Here is a 14,874-nt window from a genome sequence, read left to right as displayed (position 1 = left end):
CCCTGCCAGCTCTCCAGGCTCCGCCTCCGGCCCCGCCCGGCTCCCGCCGCTCGTCATCTTGAGGGGACCCCTGAGCATTCTGGAGGCCTCAGGGCTCTGTCTGGCAGCAGACAGCCCCTTGTTCCTGGGGACTCCTCTCCTGTGGAGATGTCTCCAGGGTGGGTCCGTGCTGGAGACCATGGAGGTGGAGAGGCCGCTGGCAGAGTGGAAGCACTCCCGGGGCCACCTGGTGCGGGTTCCTGCCGTCAGACACGGCATCTCCCCGTGGTCTTGTCACCACCACGAAGCTTGTCACGGGCATTCAGAGACTCATAAGTGTGTCATTGCTGCGTGTCCCGCGTGCGGGGTGGGGTCGGCTTCACATGGGCCTGCTCCTCCGACGGTGGCGTGGGCCCCGCTGTGACAGTGGCGGAGCCGAACCCCTTGGAAAAGCGGTGGGCTTTGCTTCCTTTTCTGTGGCTATGGGTGGAGGCCCCGCCCGCGTCCTGCTGCTCAGGGTGCTCAGGATGCTGTCGTCTGGAGGAGTCCTGCAGGAAGGAGCCTCTAGACTCCAAAATAAACAGCGAAAACGCTGGGCTTGGAGGCATGGTTCAAGTGGTAGAGCACTAGCCTAGCAAACACATTAAGCTTCGCTATCAAACCCTGAGTTTGGCCCCCAGTCTTGGTGCCCCCCCCCCAAAAAAAAGTCAGGAAACTCAGGGATTGCTTCTCTGTCGTTTGGTTTAGGTTGCTCAGCACGCTCGCGCAAGTTGCGTTTTTGCAAGTAGCTGTGGCCATGGCCGCCTGTTAGGACCAGCGTCCTCCCCCAAGGCCAGGTGAGTGCCGGGAGGGCGGGGCCTGCGGGAGGGTGGGCCGGCCCTCCGTGGGCCTTCCTGAGCCCAGTTCCTGGTGTCTTTCCTCGTCCGTGCTGGCCCCGGGCCTTGCCCTGCTCTGCGCTGGCCGCCCTTGGCCCTGGGCGGTGGGGAGCGGGGAGCTGCCGCCCGGGCGCTACCCTTGGAGGGGGCCGGTGGTCCTGTCAGGGCCTAGCACACACCCTGTGGCTCCCGGGCACTCCAAGGCGGCCGGGCCCCTGCCTGCAGTCCCCCATGGCCTCGCGTGTTCCACACAGTGTGGCTTCTGGGGTACCCCGTGGACAGCGGGGTGGCCTTCCCCCAGCCCCTGCCTGCTGAGGTGGTGGATGTGAGCCTCGCGGGCAGAGTCGCCTGGTGGGCCCGTGCGTGTGTGCAGAGAGAGACCAGGGCCAGTGCTGAGGGAAAGAAAGTACTGAGCCCCCTTCAGTCTGGGGGTAGGGGTGGGGTTCCCAAAGATCTGGGGACGTGAGGAAGGACTGAGTCAGGGCCTTCGCATGCACAGAAACTGCAGTGCCCGGTGCTGTGAGGCGGGTTCCTGGGGGTGGGTCTCTGTGTGTGGCAGGACTTGGAGGTGAAGGGAGGGAGGGAGGGAGGGAGGGAGAGGAGGGCAGTGGCTGCCACGGCCCAGGGAAGGCCTGGCGGCTCCGGGCACACTGTGTGTGTGGGCCTTGCACACACAGATGCGTGCTCTCCCTGAGCCGTGCCCACCTGCCCAACAAAATGTTGCAGAACTGCTGTGTGTGTCTGCGTGCCTGTCACACGGGGGCTTGAAATCAGCGATGCTGTCTCTGAGCCTGTCACAAGGGTGTCACGCTACCACTTGAACCATAGCTCCACTTCCAGCTTTTTGCTGGTTCATTGGGGAAAGTCTGCTCTGGCTGGCTACTATGCAAAAATGTACAGTTCACTGGCATTGAATACACACATGAATAATATGCAACGATCGCCTCTTTATTATAGAACATTTCTGTCATCCACAGAAAGACACCCCACGGGTCAGCAGTCTCTCCCTCTCTCCCTTCCTCCCCCTCTCTCTCCCTCTCCCTCTCTCCCTTCCTCCCCCTCTGTCCCCCTCCCCTCCCCTCTCTCTCTCTCTCTCTCTCTCTCTTTCTCTCTGAGCCCTGCCTCTCCTCAGCTGCTTTCTGACTGTGGTGTGGCCTCTGTGGGCCATTTCATATAAATGACCCCATTTACGTGAAGTGACTTCTTTCACTTAACCGTGGGTGAGGATTTTGTTCCTTTTTTAAATTTTATTTTTGGTGCCACTTCTGGGGCTTGAACCTCAGGGCTAAATGCTGTCCCTGAGCATTTGTGCTTGTGGCTGGAGCTCTACCACTTGAGCCACAGCTCCATTTCTAGCTTTTTTTTTGCTGATAAATTATTTCCTGAGCTTTCTGTCTAGACTGGCTTTAAACTACATTATCAGCCTCCTGAGTAGCTAGGGTTACAGGCATGAGCCACAGGTGCCTGGCTCTCGTTCCTTTTCCTGGCTGTGTCATATTCCACGGATCAGTCATACCATGTTTCCACGGATAGACGTTAGGGTTTGTTTTTGGCTTTTGTAGATATTGCTTTTTTTTTTTTTTTTTTTTTTTTTGGTCGGTCGTGGGGCTTGAACTCTGGGCCTGGGCGCTGTCCCTCAGCTCTTCAGCTCAAGGAGAGCGCTCTACCACTTGAGCTACAGCGTCACTTCCGGTTTTCTGGTGTTTTATTGGAGATAGGAGTCTCACGGTCTCTCCTGCCCGGGCTGGCTTTGAACCGCGATCCTCAGATCTCAGCCTCCTGAGTAGCTAGGATTACAGGCGTGAGCCACCAGCGCCCGGCGATATTGCTATTTTTTAGTGTTCACGCAGGTGGCTCTGTGTATGCTCAGTCTTTGAGGTACATGTCTGGGCCTGAACCACTGGCTCAGAGGATCATTTGCTTGGAAGCTTTTGAGGAGCTGCTTTTGTCCTTCTTTGTGCATCCCCCAGTGGGGGGCAGAGGCCTGATTCCCACCATGCACAGCACCCTGCTTGGTACAGCTTTGAATCGCACATCTTAGGAAGGTGTGAAGCGGCGTCTTGTGGTTTTGGTTTGGGTCTCCCCAATGACTTACTGGTGGTAAGCATCTCCTCGTATATGTATCGTCTTTGCCCATTTCTGAGTCAGATGGTTTATCTTTTTGTTGCTGAGTTGTAAGAATTCTGGGGCTGGAACCTAGGTGCTTCTGTGAGACTAGCACTGCCCGGGCGTCAGGCCCTCAGCCTGGTCCTGTTCCCCCGCCTCAGCCTGGCCTCTTCTCTTGTGTTCAAGGTTTTGTTCATTGTGTGTGCCAGCCCTGGGGCTTGAACTCAGGGCCTGGGTGCTGTCCCTGAGCTTTTTCACTCAAGGCTAGAGCTCTGCCCGTAGCTTTTTGCTGGTTAATTGGAGATGCGTCTCATGGAGTTTCCTGCCCTGGCTTGGCTTCCAGCTGTCGCCCTCAGACCACAGTCTCCTAAGTAGCTAGGGTTGCAGGGTGTGAGCCCCCAGGACCTGGCTAAAGATTTTACTTCAGTGCAGTCTAGTTATCATTATTTTTGGAGGTTTTACGCTTACATCTAGGGACCTTTTTTTCTCCCCTGGATTAGGGTCTGTCTTTCCCTTTTGATTTGGTTTTTATATCTGGCATGTGGCAGGGTTTGCTTTGGTTTGGGTTTGTTTCTTCATGGTGAGATCTAACCTTGCAGGGCTGGGGCTTACTCAGTTTTGGTTTATCTTGGCATGAAGACAATCCCGAGTTCTCTCCAAGGAGGACAGTGGGGGACAGCTGTGCATACTGGGGTACAAACACGTGTGTCCTCCCCTCTGGGCCAGGCGTGGGGCCTGCTGGGTCCCTGGTGACAATCAACAAGAGAGGTGTCCCGTGTCCTCCTAGGGGAAGGGGCACGTTATTAGGGATTAGACGGAGCCAATATGGGGGGGGTGTCAGGTGTAAAGGCCCCGAGGTTGGAGGAAGCTTTTTATGCTGAAGTGCAGTGGCTGGGACCGGCTGAGAGAAAGGCTCTGCGCTCTGTGGCCAGGGCAGGATGACAGTTCTGTTTTATTCATAAGCAGTGTGTTTTTACCAAAGGAATTCAGTCCACCTTCCCTGTGTAGACACCTCCTCTGTGACTGCTCAGCTCAGCTGCTTCCCGGAGGTGGCTGCCACCCAGGTGCCCACAGAGCCCCACCCCACAGGAAGGCTGGCCTTGCTGGCAGGAGCTTGGGCCCGAGGGGAAGCCCTGGTCAGTTCCCTGGATGGCGCAGGTGCCTGCGGGGAGGGGCTGACCCAGCGCCTGTGCCCCTGCATTGTCCTCGCTTTTCTCTCCAGGAACAGGACGGGTTTCTGGCCCTTTGGGGATGTGGTGGCCTTGGAGGAGGGGCAGTGGGGCGTCAGGGATCCTGGGCCTGCAGGGGTTGAGGCTCCCCTTCCCTGCTGTGAGGCTTGCAGATGGCATGGAAATGGCAGGCCTAAGAGCCAGTCATGGGGAGCAGAGCCCCTCCTCCGGGCTGGGAGCTCAGCTAGCCCGCCCTGACTGGGATGCCCCAGATCCAGGTCTCCCGTCTCTGGAGCCCTGCAACCTGGCAGGGTTAGCGTGCAGTGATCCCGGGCTGGGCAGGGCAGGGGCACCGGGCCTGGCAGCCTGTTTGCCCACGCAGGGCTGCTTTGAGTGCAGCCGCCAGTGGATGGAGCTGGGCTGGAGCACCGAGTGCCTCTCGGAACCAGGCTTGGGCCTCCAGATGCCGTCCCCGGGGAGGGTCCGGGTGGGGCCTGGCAGACTGGGGCTGCATCGACCAAGCAGGGAGCTGGGAGTCCCGGGGGTCACTCTGCTCTTTGTGGCCCGGTTTTGGGGGTGGGGTGGGGGGCAGTGAGGTCTTCCCAGGCCTGGTCCTACGCATCTCTGCAGCTGTGTGCACAGGACACGGGTTGCCTCCTTGGGGATGGTGACCCCGCTGTCCCCAGAGGTGATCCGTGCTGAGCACTGCTGTGTCCACACACACACCGTCTGCTCACGCTGCTGGGCGGGGCCACGCAGCCTGCCCTCCACTGCACATACCTCCACGCGTGACGTGTGATTTTTTTTTTTAATCTTTTAGGTAAGAGTCTCACTCAGGGACTCAGGCTGGCTGTGGCCTCCTGACCAGCCTTCCTGCTGGGATTGCAGGCGTGCCCGCCACACCAGGCTCCAGGGTCTCCTGCCTGCCCTGTCCTTCAGCTGAGACTGCACGCACGTGCCACCCACCTCCTTTCTTTCTTTCTTTCTTTCTTTTTTTTTTTTTGGTCAGCTGTGGGGCTTGAACTCACAGCCTGGGTGCTGTCCCCGAGCCTCTTTGTGCTCAAGGCCAGTGCTGTACCACTTGAGCAATGGCACCACTTCTGGTTATTTTTTTGGAGTGGTTCATTGGAGATAAGAGTCTCACAGGGACTTTCCTGCCTGGGCTGGCTTTGAACTGTGATCCTCAGATCTCAGCCTCCTGAATGCCTAGGATTCCAGGCATGAGCCACCGGCGACCGGCTGCTTCGTTCTTAGGCTGCCTCTGGTAGTTCCTGAAGCTCATGGCAGCACACCCCCGGGCTTTGCCGGGCTCCCCGTCGGTGGAGGCATGCCAGCCAGGCGTGCCTGTCGCTCAGCCGCCAGCACAGGGACGTCCTGGCTTGTCACTGGACGCCATGACGCTCTGGGCGTGAGAGCCGAGCCTGCCTCCCATGCACCATGCTGGGGGGGGTGTCTCCTGACAGCCTTCCCCTGTCCCCTCCCCTCCCCTCCTCTCCCGTCCCCCTCCCGTGCCCGGCCAGTTTCTGAGCTTGCATGGCTGTGTCACTGGGGGAACCTGGCACATCTCACATCTTTTTTCCCCCAATCTGTCCCGGGGCTTGAGCTTGGGGCCTGGGCGCTGTCCCGAGCTCTTTTGCTGAGGCCAGTGCTCTACCACTTTGAGCCACAGCACCACATCCAGTTTTCTTTCTGGTGATTAATTGAAGAGTCTCACAGACTTTCCTGTCCAGACTGGCTTTGTTTTTTGGTCATTCATGGGTCTTGAACTCTGGGCCTGGGCGCTGTCCCTCAGCTCTTCAGCTCAAGGCGAGCGCTCTATCACTTGAGCCACAGCGCCACTTCCAGTTTTCTGGTGGTTTACTGGAGATGAGTCTCATGGCCTTTCCTGCCCAGGCTGGCTTTGAACCATGATCCTCAGATCTCAGCCTCATGAGTAGCTGGGGTGACAGGCGTGAGCCACCAGCGCCCGGCTATGTCTGCATCTTTTTGGACTGTGAGCTTTTGCAGCTTCGGATGGGGCTGGTCGGCTGTCTCCACCCTGTTTCCCTGACTCAGGCTGGCACTGGTGCTTCTAGTGAGCCCGGCCTCACGGGGGCTCCCCGGGGGCCCCGCAGTTGCCCGGCCCTGCCGCTCCCTGGGGTGCTGCCTTCCAGGCAGTCGCGCGGCACTGGGATGGCTCGGGTTGGGGTCTCCTGTATTTCACCTCATCAGCCTCTCTGGCTGTGGAGCTCCCTCCGTCTTCCTCGCTGGCCTGTGGAAGCAGCTTTCCAGGCTCCTTGATGTGTCCCTTGGGGTCTTTCCCTCTCGAAGTCCTCCCCTCATCTGTGTACTTGAGCATCTGCCCCGGGCCCAGCTCCAGTGCAGCTTTTCCAGAGCCTTCTTCCTCTGGGCTAGCTCACCAGCCCTGGCGCTGGCGGGCTGTGCTGGTTCCCGGGCCGGGCCCTGAGCACCTCCCCACGATGGCGGCCCTGGAGAGGCGCGTGTGCAGGGCCAGGGCCAGGCTGGTGGGGCTGGGTGTGCCGGAGCTGGCTGCGGGCTGTCTCTGGGCAGCGGGAAGCAGGGCTGGGGGCCACAGGGCCTGGCTCCCGCTGCGAGTGCAGTCGGGATAAGGAGGCTGGGGCAGGTGGTGCCTGGTCTTTTCCGTCCTATCCCACCCATCCCATCCCATCCTGCCCCGCCCCGCCCCGCCCCGCCCCGCCTATCCCATTCCATCCCACCCCATCCTGTCCCTTCCCTTCTCGCCCTGCCACTTCTGTGCACCTTGTTTTGGTGCTCCTGCAGTTTGAACTGGGCCTCGCTCTGGCCAGGCAGGTGGGCACTCTACTCCTGCGCCCCACTCAGCCCAAACTGCCTCACTGAACCATGCCCAGGGAGGACCTCGGGCTGGGGCTCGCTCAGTGGTGCGCATGCACAAGACCCACCTTTCCTGATCCTTGTGCCAGACTCCAGCGGGAGGAGGGCGTGTGAGTGGACATGCGTGCGCATGTGTGTACTTGGAGCCGTGGAGGCTTGCGGAAGCTGTCTGATCCCACCGATTGTCCACCCATTGTTCGTGGACAGGTGTCTGTCCTGACCGTCGGGACTCCCGGCTGCCTGCCGTGGGTGTTCGGGCTCCTTTCCGTCTCGGCCCAGGGCTTGTTGCTACCTGGGGTGGCTTCCACATGGAAGTCGCCACGCTGCTGGCTGCGACGGCCTTGGGGTCAGGCAGGAGGTTCAGACATTGGTGTCTGTCCCCCGGTGTGGGCCAAGCCGTGCCGGATGCTGCTGGAGTCGAGGCCCGGGGCCGGCAGGATGGAAGGCCGAGGGTGCCGACGACGCGCAGCCTTCTTGGGGCTGAGCTGGCGTGCCCCGGCCTGTCCCCTCAGCGTGTCCCCGGGGGCGTCAGGCTGCCTTCCCCACTGGGCATTGAGGCCCAGGGGCAGATTGAGTTGGCCTGCTCTGGCCCTCCTTTGAGACCCAGTTGCCTGCGGTCGGTCTGCGCCGCCCCTCCTGTGAGGCCGTGGGGGGGTCGGCGCGGATCGGGTGGGCCCGCTCAGCCCCCTCCTGTGAGGCCGCGGGGGTCGGTCCTGCCTGCTGCGTGGTTTGGTAGAGCCTGGGCTGGGGGCCAGAGCTCGGGCGGGGCCTGGCTGCCCTGCGCTCCGAGTGCTTCTGGGGTGGAGCATGGGGCTGGGGTCAAGGTGGTTTTGAGTGGGGGGAGGGTGTGGAGCCTGGTGGGTCTGCTTGGTTCTCCTTTGTCCCTGTGGAGGTGAAGCAAGTTACCGGGGTCGGGCACTATGGACCGTTCTTTTTGAACCACGTCTCTCTTCCTCCTCTCTTCCAATTCTCCCCTCCCACCCCACCTGCCAGGTGACAAGGTGTGTGGTCGTCTTCTGTGGCATCTAGTGAGTTCCAGGGTGTATTTGTGTGCCGTGTCCCCCACCCCCTGGGCCCTCAAGTCGTTGCCAGCATTGCTCCGTGTCTCGAGTGGCGTGTGGGTGAGGCGGGGATGGGAAGGTGGCTGTGGAGGTCAGCTTCCTGCCTGCCAAGTGAACGGCCGTAATGGAGTGGATACTGTTCACAAAGTTGAGCGCCGGGCATTTTGGGGTGTGAGGTCTTTCTAGAAGGAGTCCCAGCTACCCTGTCGTCCGTGCTGTGGGCGCTCCAGGTGCAGGCTGATGGCGCCATCCGCCCGGCCTCCATTGGCTCCTGTGTGTGGAGGTTGAGCTCAGTCACCTAACAGGAAGAGGCCAGCCAGGCTTTATGCTCCTGTGCAGCTGTCCTGGGGGCCGGCCTCCCTGAAGCTGCTCCCCCCTCCCCTTGCTCGCCCCGGCTCTGGCGCTCTGCCTCTTGCCCTCAGCCCCTTTTTTCTTTCTGTGTTTGGTTGAGTCGTAGCCCCTTCGCCCTGGTCTGGACTCAGTCTGAGCTGTGTGTGTGACGGCCAGCAGCTCCTCAGCGGGTTCAGTGGCCGAGGGGGGGGGGGTCCTGCGGTTGGCTTCAAACTCCAGTTCTCCTGATCTCTGTGGGTGTGGGCCCCCGTGCCTGGTCCTGAGCCCACGCCCTGCCTGGGTTCTTGGACCAGCTGTTGGAGTTGAAGCTAGGGTGCTTTGCACCTGCCCCAAATCCCCCGTGAGTCTGCACGGTGGGGTGCTGGACCTGCCCGGCCTGTCCGCCGATACCTGCTAGGGGCACCCTGTACCCCCGGCCTGCCCAGGCGGTCCCAGGTGCCTGGACCTCTGCCCCTGTAAAGTGGGCTCCCTGCAGCCCTGCCCTGCCCCTGGGGGGCCCTTCACTGGCAGCCTTTCCTCGCCTCTCCATGGAAGCCACAGGTTACATTCCCTTCCGCCCGCCGGGGGCGGGGCTGCCCTGAGCAGCATTCACCCCTCCCCCCCAGGAGTCCCAGCATCCTGATTGGCGGGCGGCAGCCGCGTCACGGCCAGGGTGGGGCTGTGGAGCTGGAGGCAGCAGCCAGCTGGGACCTCTGCGCACCGCGCGCCCTCTCCAGCTGTGCTTGTCCTTCCCGGGTGGGGGAGGGTGCTGCCTCCACGCCGCAGGCTCCCGGCTGGAGGCTGGCAGCACTCCAGGCCGGTCCAGCACCGCACGGGAGGAGCAGCGGGCGGCGGCCGCGGGGACCCGGACAGGATGGGGGCCCCGTGCTTCCTGTAGCCCAAGGTGCTGGGTTCAGGTTCCGATCTGTGGCGCAGAGCCAGCACTTGCCAGGCCGAAAGCCACACTGGCAGGATCCCCTCCTGGTTGGGGCTGGCCGAGGCAGAGAAAAGAAGCTGGGGGCTTCTGTGAGTCACAGACGGCCGGCGTCACAGTGGGTGGCTGTGTCCACCATGGCCATCGCTGCCCTGCCTGCCCACAGGCACTGGGCCGGCCCTGGAGTGCCGCCCAGCAGGGTTTCTTCTTGTCCTGGCTCCCTGTGGTCTCCTTATGCGTGCTCTGCCCAGCCCGGGCCCGCGTGCCTGCCCCTGCTGCCCGGGTGCTGCTGGACCTGCCTGCCCCCACCTGAATGCCCCGGAGTGCTCTCCCCGGGGCGGGGCTCGTCCCCTTCTCCCAGGCCCGACTGATGCTGGCCGACTGATGCCAGTCTCACAGCACTATGGTCTGGGCGTGTTGGGGGAGGATGGGAGGTGGAGCTCCAGCGGGAGTGGGAGGCCAGGGGGTACCTCTGGAGGGGAATACATGGACCCCAGGAGGTGTCAGAGACCCTGGAAGCTTGGGGGGCCCCCCTTTCCCCCTGTCTTTCACCTGCGGGTCAGACCAGTCACTAGGTGGTGCTGAGGGAGCGGCCCGGCGGCCTGCTCGGCACCTCCTGGGTGCCGGCTGCGGTCGCCGTGGGGGTGTCGGGTGTGCACGCAGCACCCCCCCCAGTTGGTGCGACTCTCACCCCTTAAGTCCACAAAGGCCCTGCGGGTAGGTCCCCCGCAGCGGCTCCCACAGCTAGAGTGGGCCATTGGCCCCTTGCCGCCCAGCCCCCAGCCCAGGGGTGGCCTCGGGCGGACTTCCGCAGGGACGGGCTTTTGCCAGGGTGCTTGCCACTGAGGGACCGAGGCACCGGGACGGTGGGTGCATGGACATGTGACATGGGCGCCCAGGGTCCCGCCGCGTGGCACTGACTTGGTGGTGGGAAGTGTGTGGAGCTTTGGGGAGTCCGCAGCGTCAGGCGGCCCGCATCTTCCTGGCGAAGTCCCCGGCTTTTCAAGGCCTTGACTTCCCCAAGTCCAGTCTCCCCCGCTCAGTGGGGCCCTCGCGGCCTGGGCTCCTTTAAGAGCCGGTGTCCTGAGCCCCACTGTGGGATGCCCTGCGCTCCGCAGACAGACACGGACGTGGCTGTCCTCCCGTCTCCGTGAGGGTTAACAACACTTCAGCTTGTTGTCTGGAACCGGTTCAGACTGGTTTTCTGGAAAGTGCTTTGTCTCTCCGACTGAATCCTGGGAAGGGTCATGTGGAGCCTAGTGATGTCATGGGATCAAAAACTGACTCAGCTGTTTTTCTTCCTTCTTTTTCTCTCTTCCTTAAATCAAGACGTGTGTGCCGCAGGTAGAGGGCGGCGGCTCCCGGCGCCCTGCCGCCCTCCAGGTGCCCATGGGGCCCTCCCTCCCTGCCCACGCAGGGCGACACGCAGGGCCCACCACGTCACCGCACGGCCCGCGGCACGGCCCCCGCCCTCCCCGCACTTTCCCACATTCGCTCGCAGTCTGGAAAGCACAGAATCCCCTCCAGTGTTCTTGCCCTGCGCCCAAGGGGCTGAACTCCCCGCGGCCCTGGACACCCCTCGGGGGCCGCCTCCCTCCCGGCCCTGCCCCTGCGCGTCCCGTAAAGCGGGCGCATCGCCCCCTCCCCCGTGCCCGTTCCAATGTGTGCCCGCCCGCCCGCACAGCGCAGGATGACGGAGGAGGTGTGCCGGACCCGCAGCCAGAAGCGAGCCCTTGACCCCGACCCGGAGGGCGCTGATGTGGAGAGCAAGAAAATAAAGATGGAGAGGGGACCGTCGGCCTCCGCGCTGACCACGGACGGAGACACCAGCGCCCCGCCGGAGCCGGGCCCTGGGCGGGCAGCCGAGGACACCGCCGCGGGCAGAGGCGAAGGGCTGGCCGGGGACGGGCCCGTGGACATGCGCACCTCGCACAGGTGAGTGGACGTCGTCACGCGCCTGTCCCGAACACCACCCCCTCCACGGCCCGGGTCCCGGCCCAGGTTCTGCGGGTGCCCTGAGGGTGCCCTCTTCCTCCGGCCCCCGCCCCTGGTGGTCAGTGTCCACCGCCTCGGAGCTGTGCCTGGCCAGCGTGGGGCTTTGGGGTTACTGGGTACCTCGAGGGTCGGGGCAAGGGGCCTGCCCTCCCCTGTGTGCCTGGCAGAGGTGGGGTGCGGGTGCTGCTCCCGCAGGACGCCCCGCTCTGATCCCAGTCCAGGCTGCGGAGCTCAGGATGGCGTGGTGTGTGCCTGCCTGGCGGGCACGTCTGTGTGGGGAGAGGGGGGCACGCATTGTGTTTCTAACACCCTCAGGAGGCCCTCTTCCTTCCAGCCCACGGCTGCCTTCCACGCTGGCGGCCTGGGGCTCCGCTCCTCCGTTGAATGTCGGGAACAGTGTCTGTGCACCTCAGGTGGGGCCCAGGCCTGGGACCCGTTGTGCCGTTGGGCCGCCCTGGCCTGCATCTCTGGTGCCCGCGCTCCGTAGCGCGGTCCATGCAGAGGACCTCGGAATTGGGCTGCACCTGGGTCTGGGTCTGTGTTGCCGGGCACAAGGCTTGCGACCCGGGACTGTGGCGCTGCTCACTGAGCGTGTCCACAGGAGCTGTGGAGGACACAGGAAGCCCGCACTGCTGGTCCCCGGCCCCACAGGCCAGCGGGGCTTTGCCAACTGTCTCTGTCCCCTGCTAGGACCAGGTTGTTATGGGCCTTGGGTTGATGGGCAGCTGTGAGCGTGTGCCCAGTGTCAGCCTGGGCACAGTGTATGTCATGGGGGGTGCTGACAGTGTCGGTGGCGTGCCCCCTCAGTGCGGAGATGGAATGGAACGGGACGGCTCAGGAGTCGGTGTGGCCCCCCGACCCCGGGGTCCCACACTGCGTTCTCTGTTTCCTGGGGAGGCGTCGGGGCGAGTAGTGGCCGGTCGCTGTCGGCACCAGGTGTCGTGTGTCACGGCCGCATGGGAGGCTGTGTACCCGGGCAGCCTCTGAAGCCCCCCCCCCCCCCAGCGGCTTCCCGGGAGGGAGTTGGATGCCCACTTATTACACAGTGATGCCCAGCTGCAGATTTAAGTCGGCCGAAGCACTACTTTAATTGATTAAATTCGGCGCTGGCACTGGAGCTTGAACTCAGGGCCTTACACTCCTGCTTGGCATTTTTGCTCAAGGCACTATAGTGAGCACTTGAACTGCAGCTCCCCTTTTAGGCACACTTCTTTTTTTTTTTTTGGCGGTCATGGGGCTTGAACTCTGGGCCTGGGCACTGTCCCTGAGCTCTTCAGCTCAAGGAGGAGCACTCTACCTCTTGAGCCACAGTGCCACTTATGGCTTTCTAGTGGTTTATTGGAAGTCAGAGTCTCATGGACTTTCCTGCCCGGGCTGGCTTTGAACCGCGATCCTCAGATCTCAGCCTCCTGAGTAGCGGGGATGACAGGCGGGAGCCACTGACACCCGGCTTCCAGGCACACTTTTAAATTTTCATGAAGATAACTTCATCCTTGCACTTGAGCTTTTTTTCTTCCTCCTCATTACTGGGGTTTGAGCTCAGGACCATGTGCTTATTGCTTGGCCGCCTCTCTTGGCTGGTACTCTGCATTTGAGCTATGCCTCTATCCCAGCTTTTTGCTGGTTCCTTGGAGATGGTCTCATGGTCTTAGCTGCTTCAGCTGGCCTCAAGCTGTGATCCTCAGGTCGCAGCCTCCTGAGCAGCTGGGATCTCGGATCACAGTGTGAGCCACTGGCGGCATTTTTCTGTTGGGGTATTCTGAGACATTCGGCAGTGGGGGCGCTGCGGACATGTGGGGAGTTCCCTGCCAGCGGCGTCTGCGTGAGACCCGCCCTGGGTTTGCTTCTCGCAGGGGCTGGGGACACAGTCCCCCAAACGCAAGCGCAATGGTACTCGGTAGTTTCTGTTTGGCTCTTTTTCAAAACTACTTTTTCTTTGATGTTTCTTATTCCTGTCTATGACCCAGTTGGGGCATTTTGAAGGCCACAGTGATTCTGTGAAGAGAATTTCCTTTAAGATAGTAGTGAATTGAAATCCCCAAGAGATGTAGGTGTATGGGTGTTGGGGGGGGGGGACGCACGGAGAGGTAGAGGGTGTGTGTGCGCGCGCGTGTGCGTGCGTGCATGTGTGTGCGTGTGTGTATGTGAGTGTGTGTGTTACGGAGAGGCAGAGAAGGTAAGGTTCTTGACCCTTTCTCTGATGCCTCTTCCCTCAGTATTCTTCCGCTTGTTTTTTTTCTTCTAACCTGTGTTTTATTTGAAATTAATTAGAATTGGCGGTTTTAATTGTGGTTAATAAGCGAGGAGATTGTCGTGTTTACTTCCCAGACTGCAGAGGCAGAGCGAGGCAGGGGTGATAGAACGGCTTGTGCGCCTGCAGCGCGCCAGGGCCAGGCAGCCCTGAGACGCGCGGGCACTGCAAAGCCTGCTGCTCTGCGTGAAGGGGCTCCTCCCAGCCCCCCGGAGGCCACGGCCACTCGCTTTTAGGGGGGTGCCCAGGGGGTGCTCATTACAGTGCGGCAACACCCTGAACGTGGCCTTGTTGGTCAGCAGTGGTCTTGAGGTGGGCGGGGTAGAAGACAGCAGGTGCTGCCCAAGGCTCCGGTTCTGGTTGGGCCAACACAGATGTTCATTTAAAAAATAGTGGATGGTGGGAGGGAGGGGGGAGGCCGGGAAGGGATGTGAAGGGTAAACAAAGGAGGAGGCTGCAATGCTTGGTAAGAAATGTACGCATTATCCTGCCTATGTAATTGTAACTCCTCTGTACAGTATGTTCACAAATAAAATTAAAAAAAAATAGTGGATGGGGCTGGGAAGGTGGCTCAGTGGTTGAGCGCTTGCCTTGCATGCAGGTGGCCCTGGGTTCCATTCCTCAGCACCACATAAGCAAAAAGAAAAAAGCCGGAAGTGGCGCTGTGGCTCAAGTGGTAGAGCGCTAGCCTTGAGCTGAAGAGCTGAGGGACAGCGCCCAGGCCCAGAGTTCAGGCCCCACAACCGGACCCAATAAATAAATAAATAATAGTGGATGAGGCTGGGCACAGGTGCTCTTGCCTGTATTCCTTGCTGCCCAGAAGGCTGAGATTTGGAAGATACAGGTTCAAAGCCAGCCTGGGCAGAAAGCAAAGCCCAAGAGAGTCCACCTCCAATTGATCCACAAAGCGTCAGGCTAGAGATGTGGCCAAAGGGCAGAACTTTCCAGCCTGGAGTGGGAAAAAAAAAACGCAAAAGCCCCAGCACCGGAGCTACAGCTCACAACAAGGACATGTGGGATTCACAAGGGAAAAGTCGTGTCCAGGGTGTGCGTGTGGTGAGTCGGTGGCTTTCCGCTGACCACCAGGAAGACTAGAAGGAGCTGGGTGACAGTTCAAGCACCAGAAAGAAACTGTCAGCCCCAAGCCCGGCCCGGGGTCCGTTCTCGGGCGGCACGGAGCAGGTGCCGTCTGCTTCAGTGCTGGGGACGGCCGTGTTTGTGAGACAGGTGGCGGTGGGCGTTGTGTCCGGAAGGCCGCAGGCCTCTGCGCTGTCCCGTTGAGATGTTGTGATGAGTTGAGACGCTGTTTGTCATCCCAGGG

At 61.3% G+C, this 14,874-nt stretch overlaps 1 protein-coding gene across 1 annotated transcript in view; it reads left to right on the top strand.

Annotated features, from left to right (window-relative positions):
- The window catches only part of Gatad2a (GATA zinc finger domain containing 2A), a 66,549-nt gene that overhangs the window by 39,168 nt on the left and 12,507 nt on the right, over positions 1–14,874 (top strand). The window contains 2 exon segments of the mRNA XM_070008529.1: positions 727–815; positions 10,997–11,242. Of these exon segments, the coding sequence (XP_069864630.1) occupies positions 10,998–11,242 (245 nt within the window). The 5' untranslated portion in view covers positions 727–815; position 10,997.

The sequence above is a fragment of the Dipodomys merriami genome, unplaced genomic scaffold (assembly GCF_024711535.1).
Source record: "Dipodomys merriami isolate MVZ:Mamm:240054 unplaced genomic scaffold, mDipMer1.0.p SCAF_70, whole genome shotgun sequence".
NCBI lineage: Eukaryota > Metazoa > Chordata > Mammalia > Rodentia > Heteromyidae > Dipodomys > Dipodomys merriami.
This window is presented reverse-complemented; position numbering and strand designations above follow the sequence as displayed.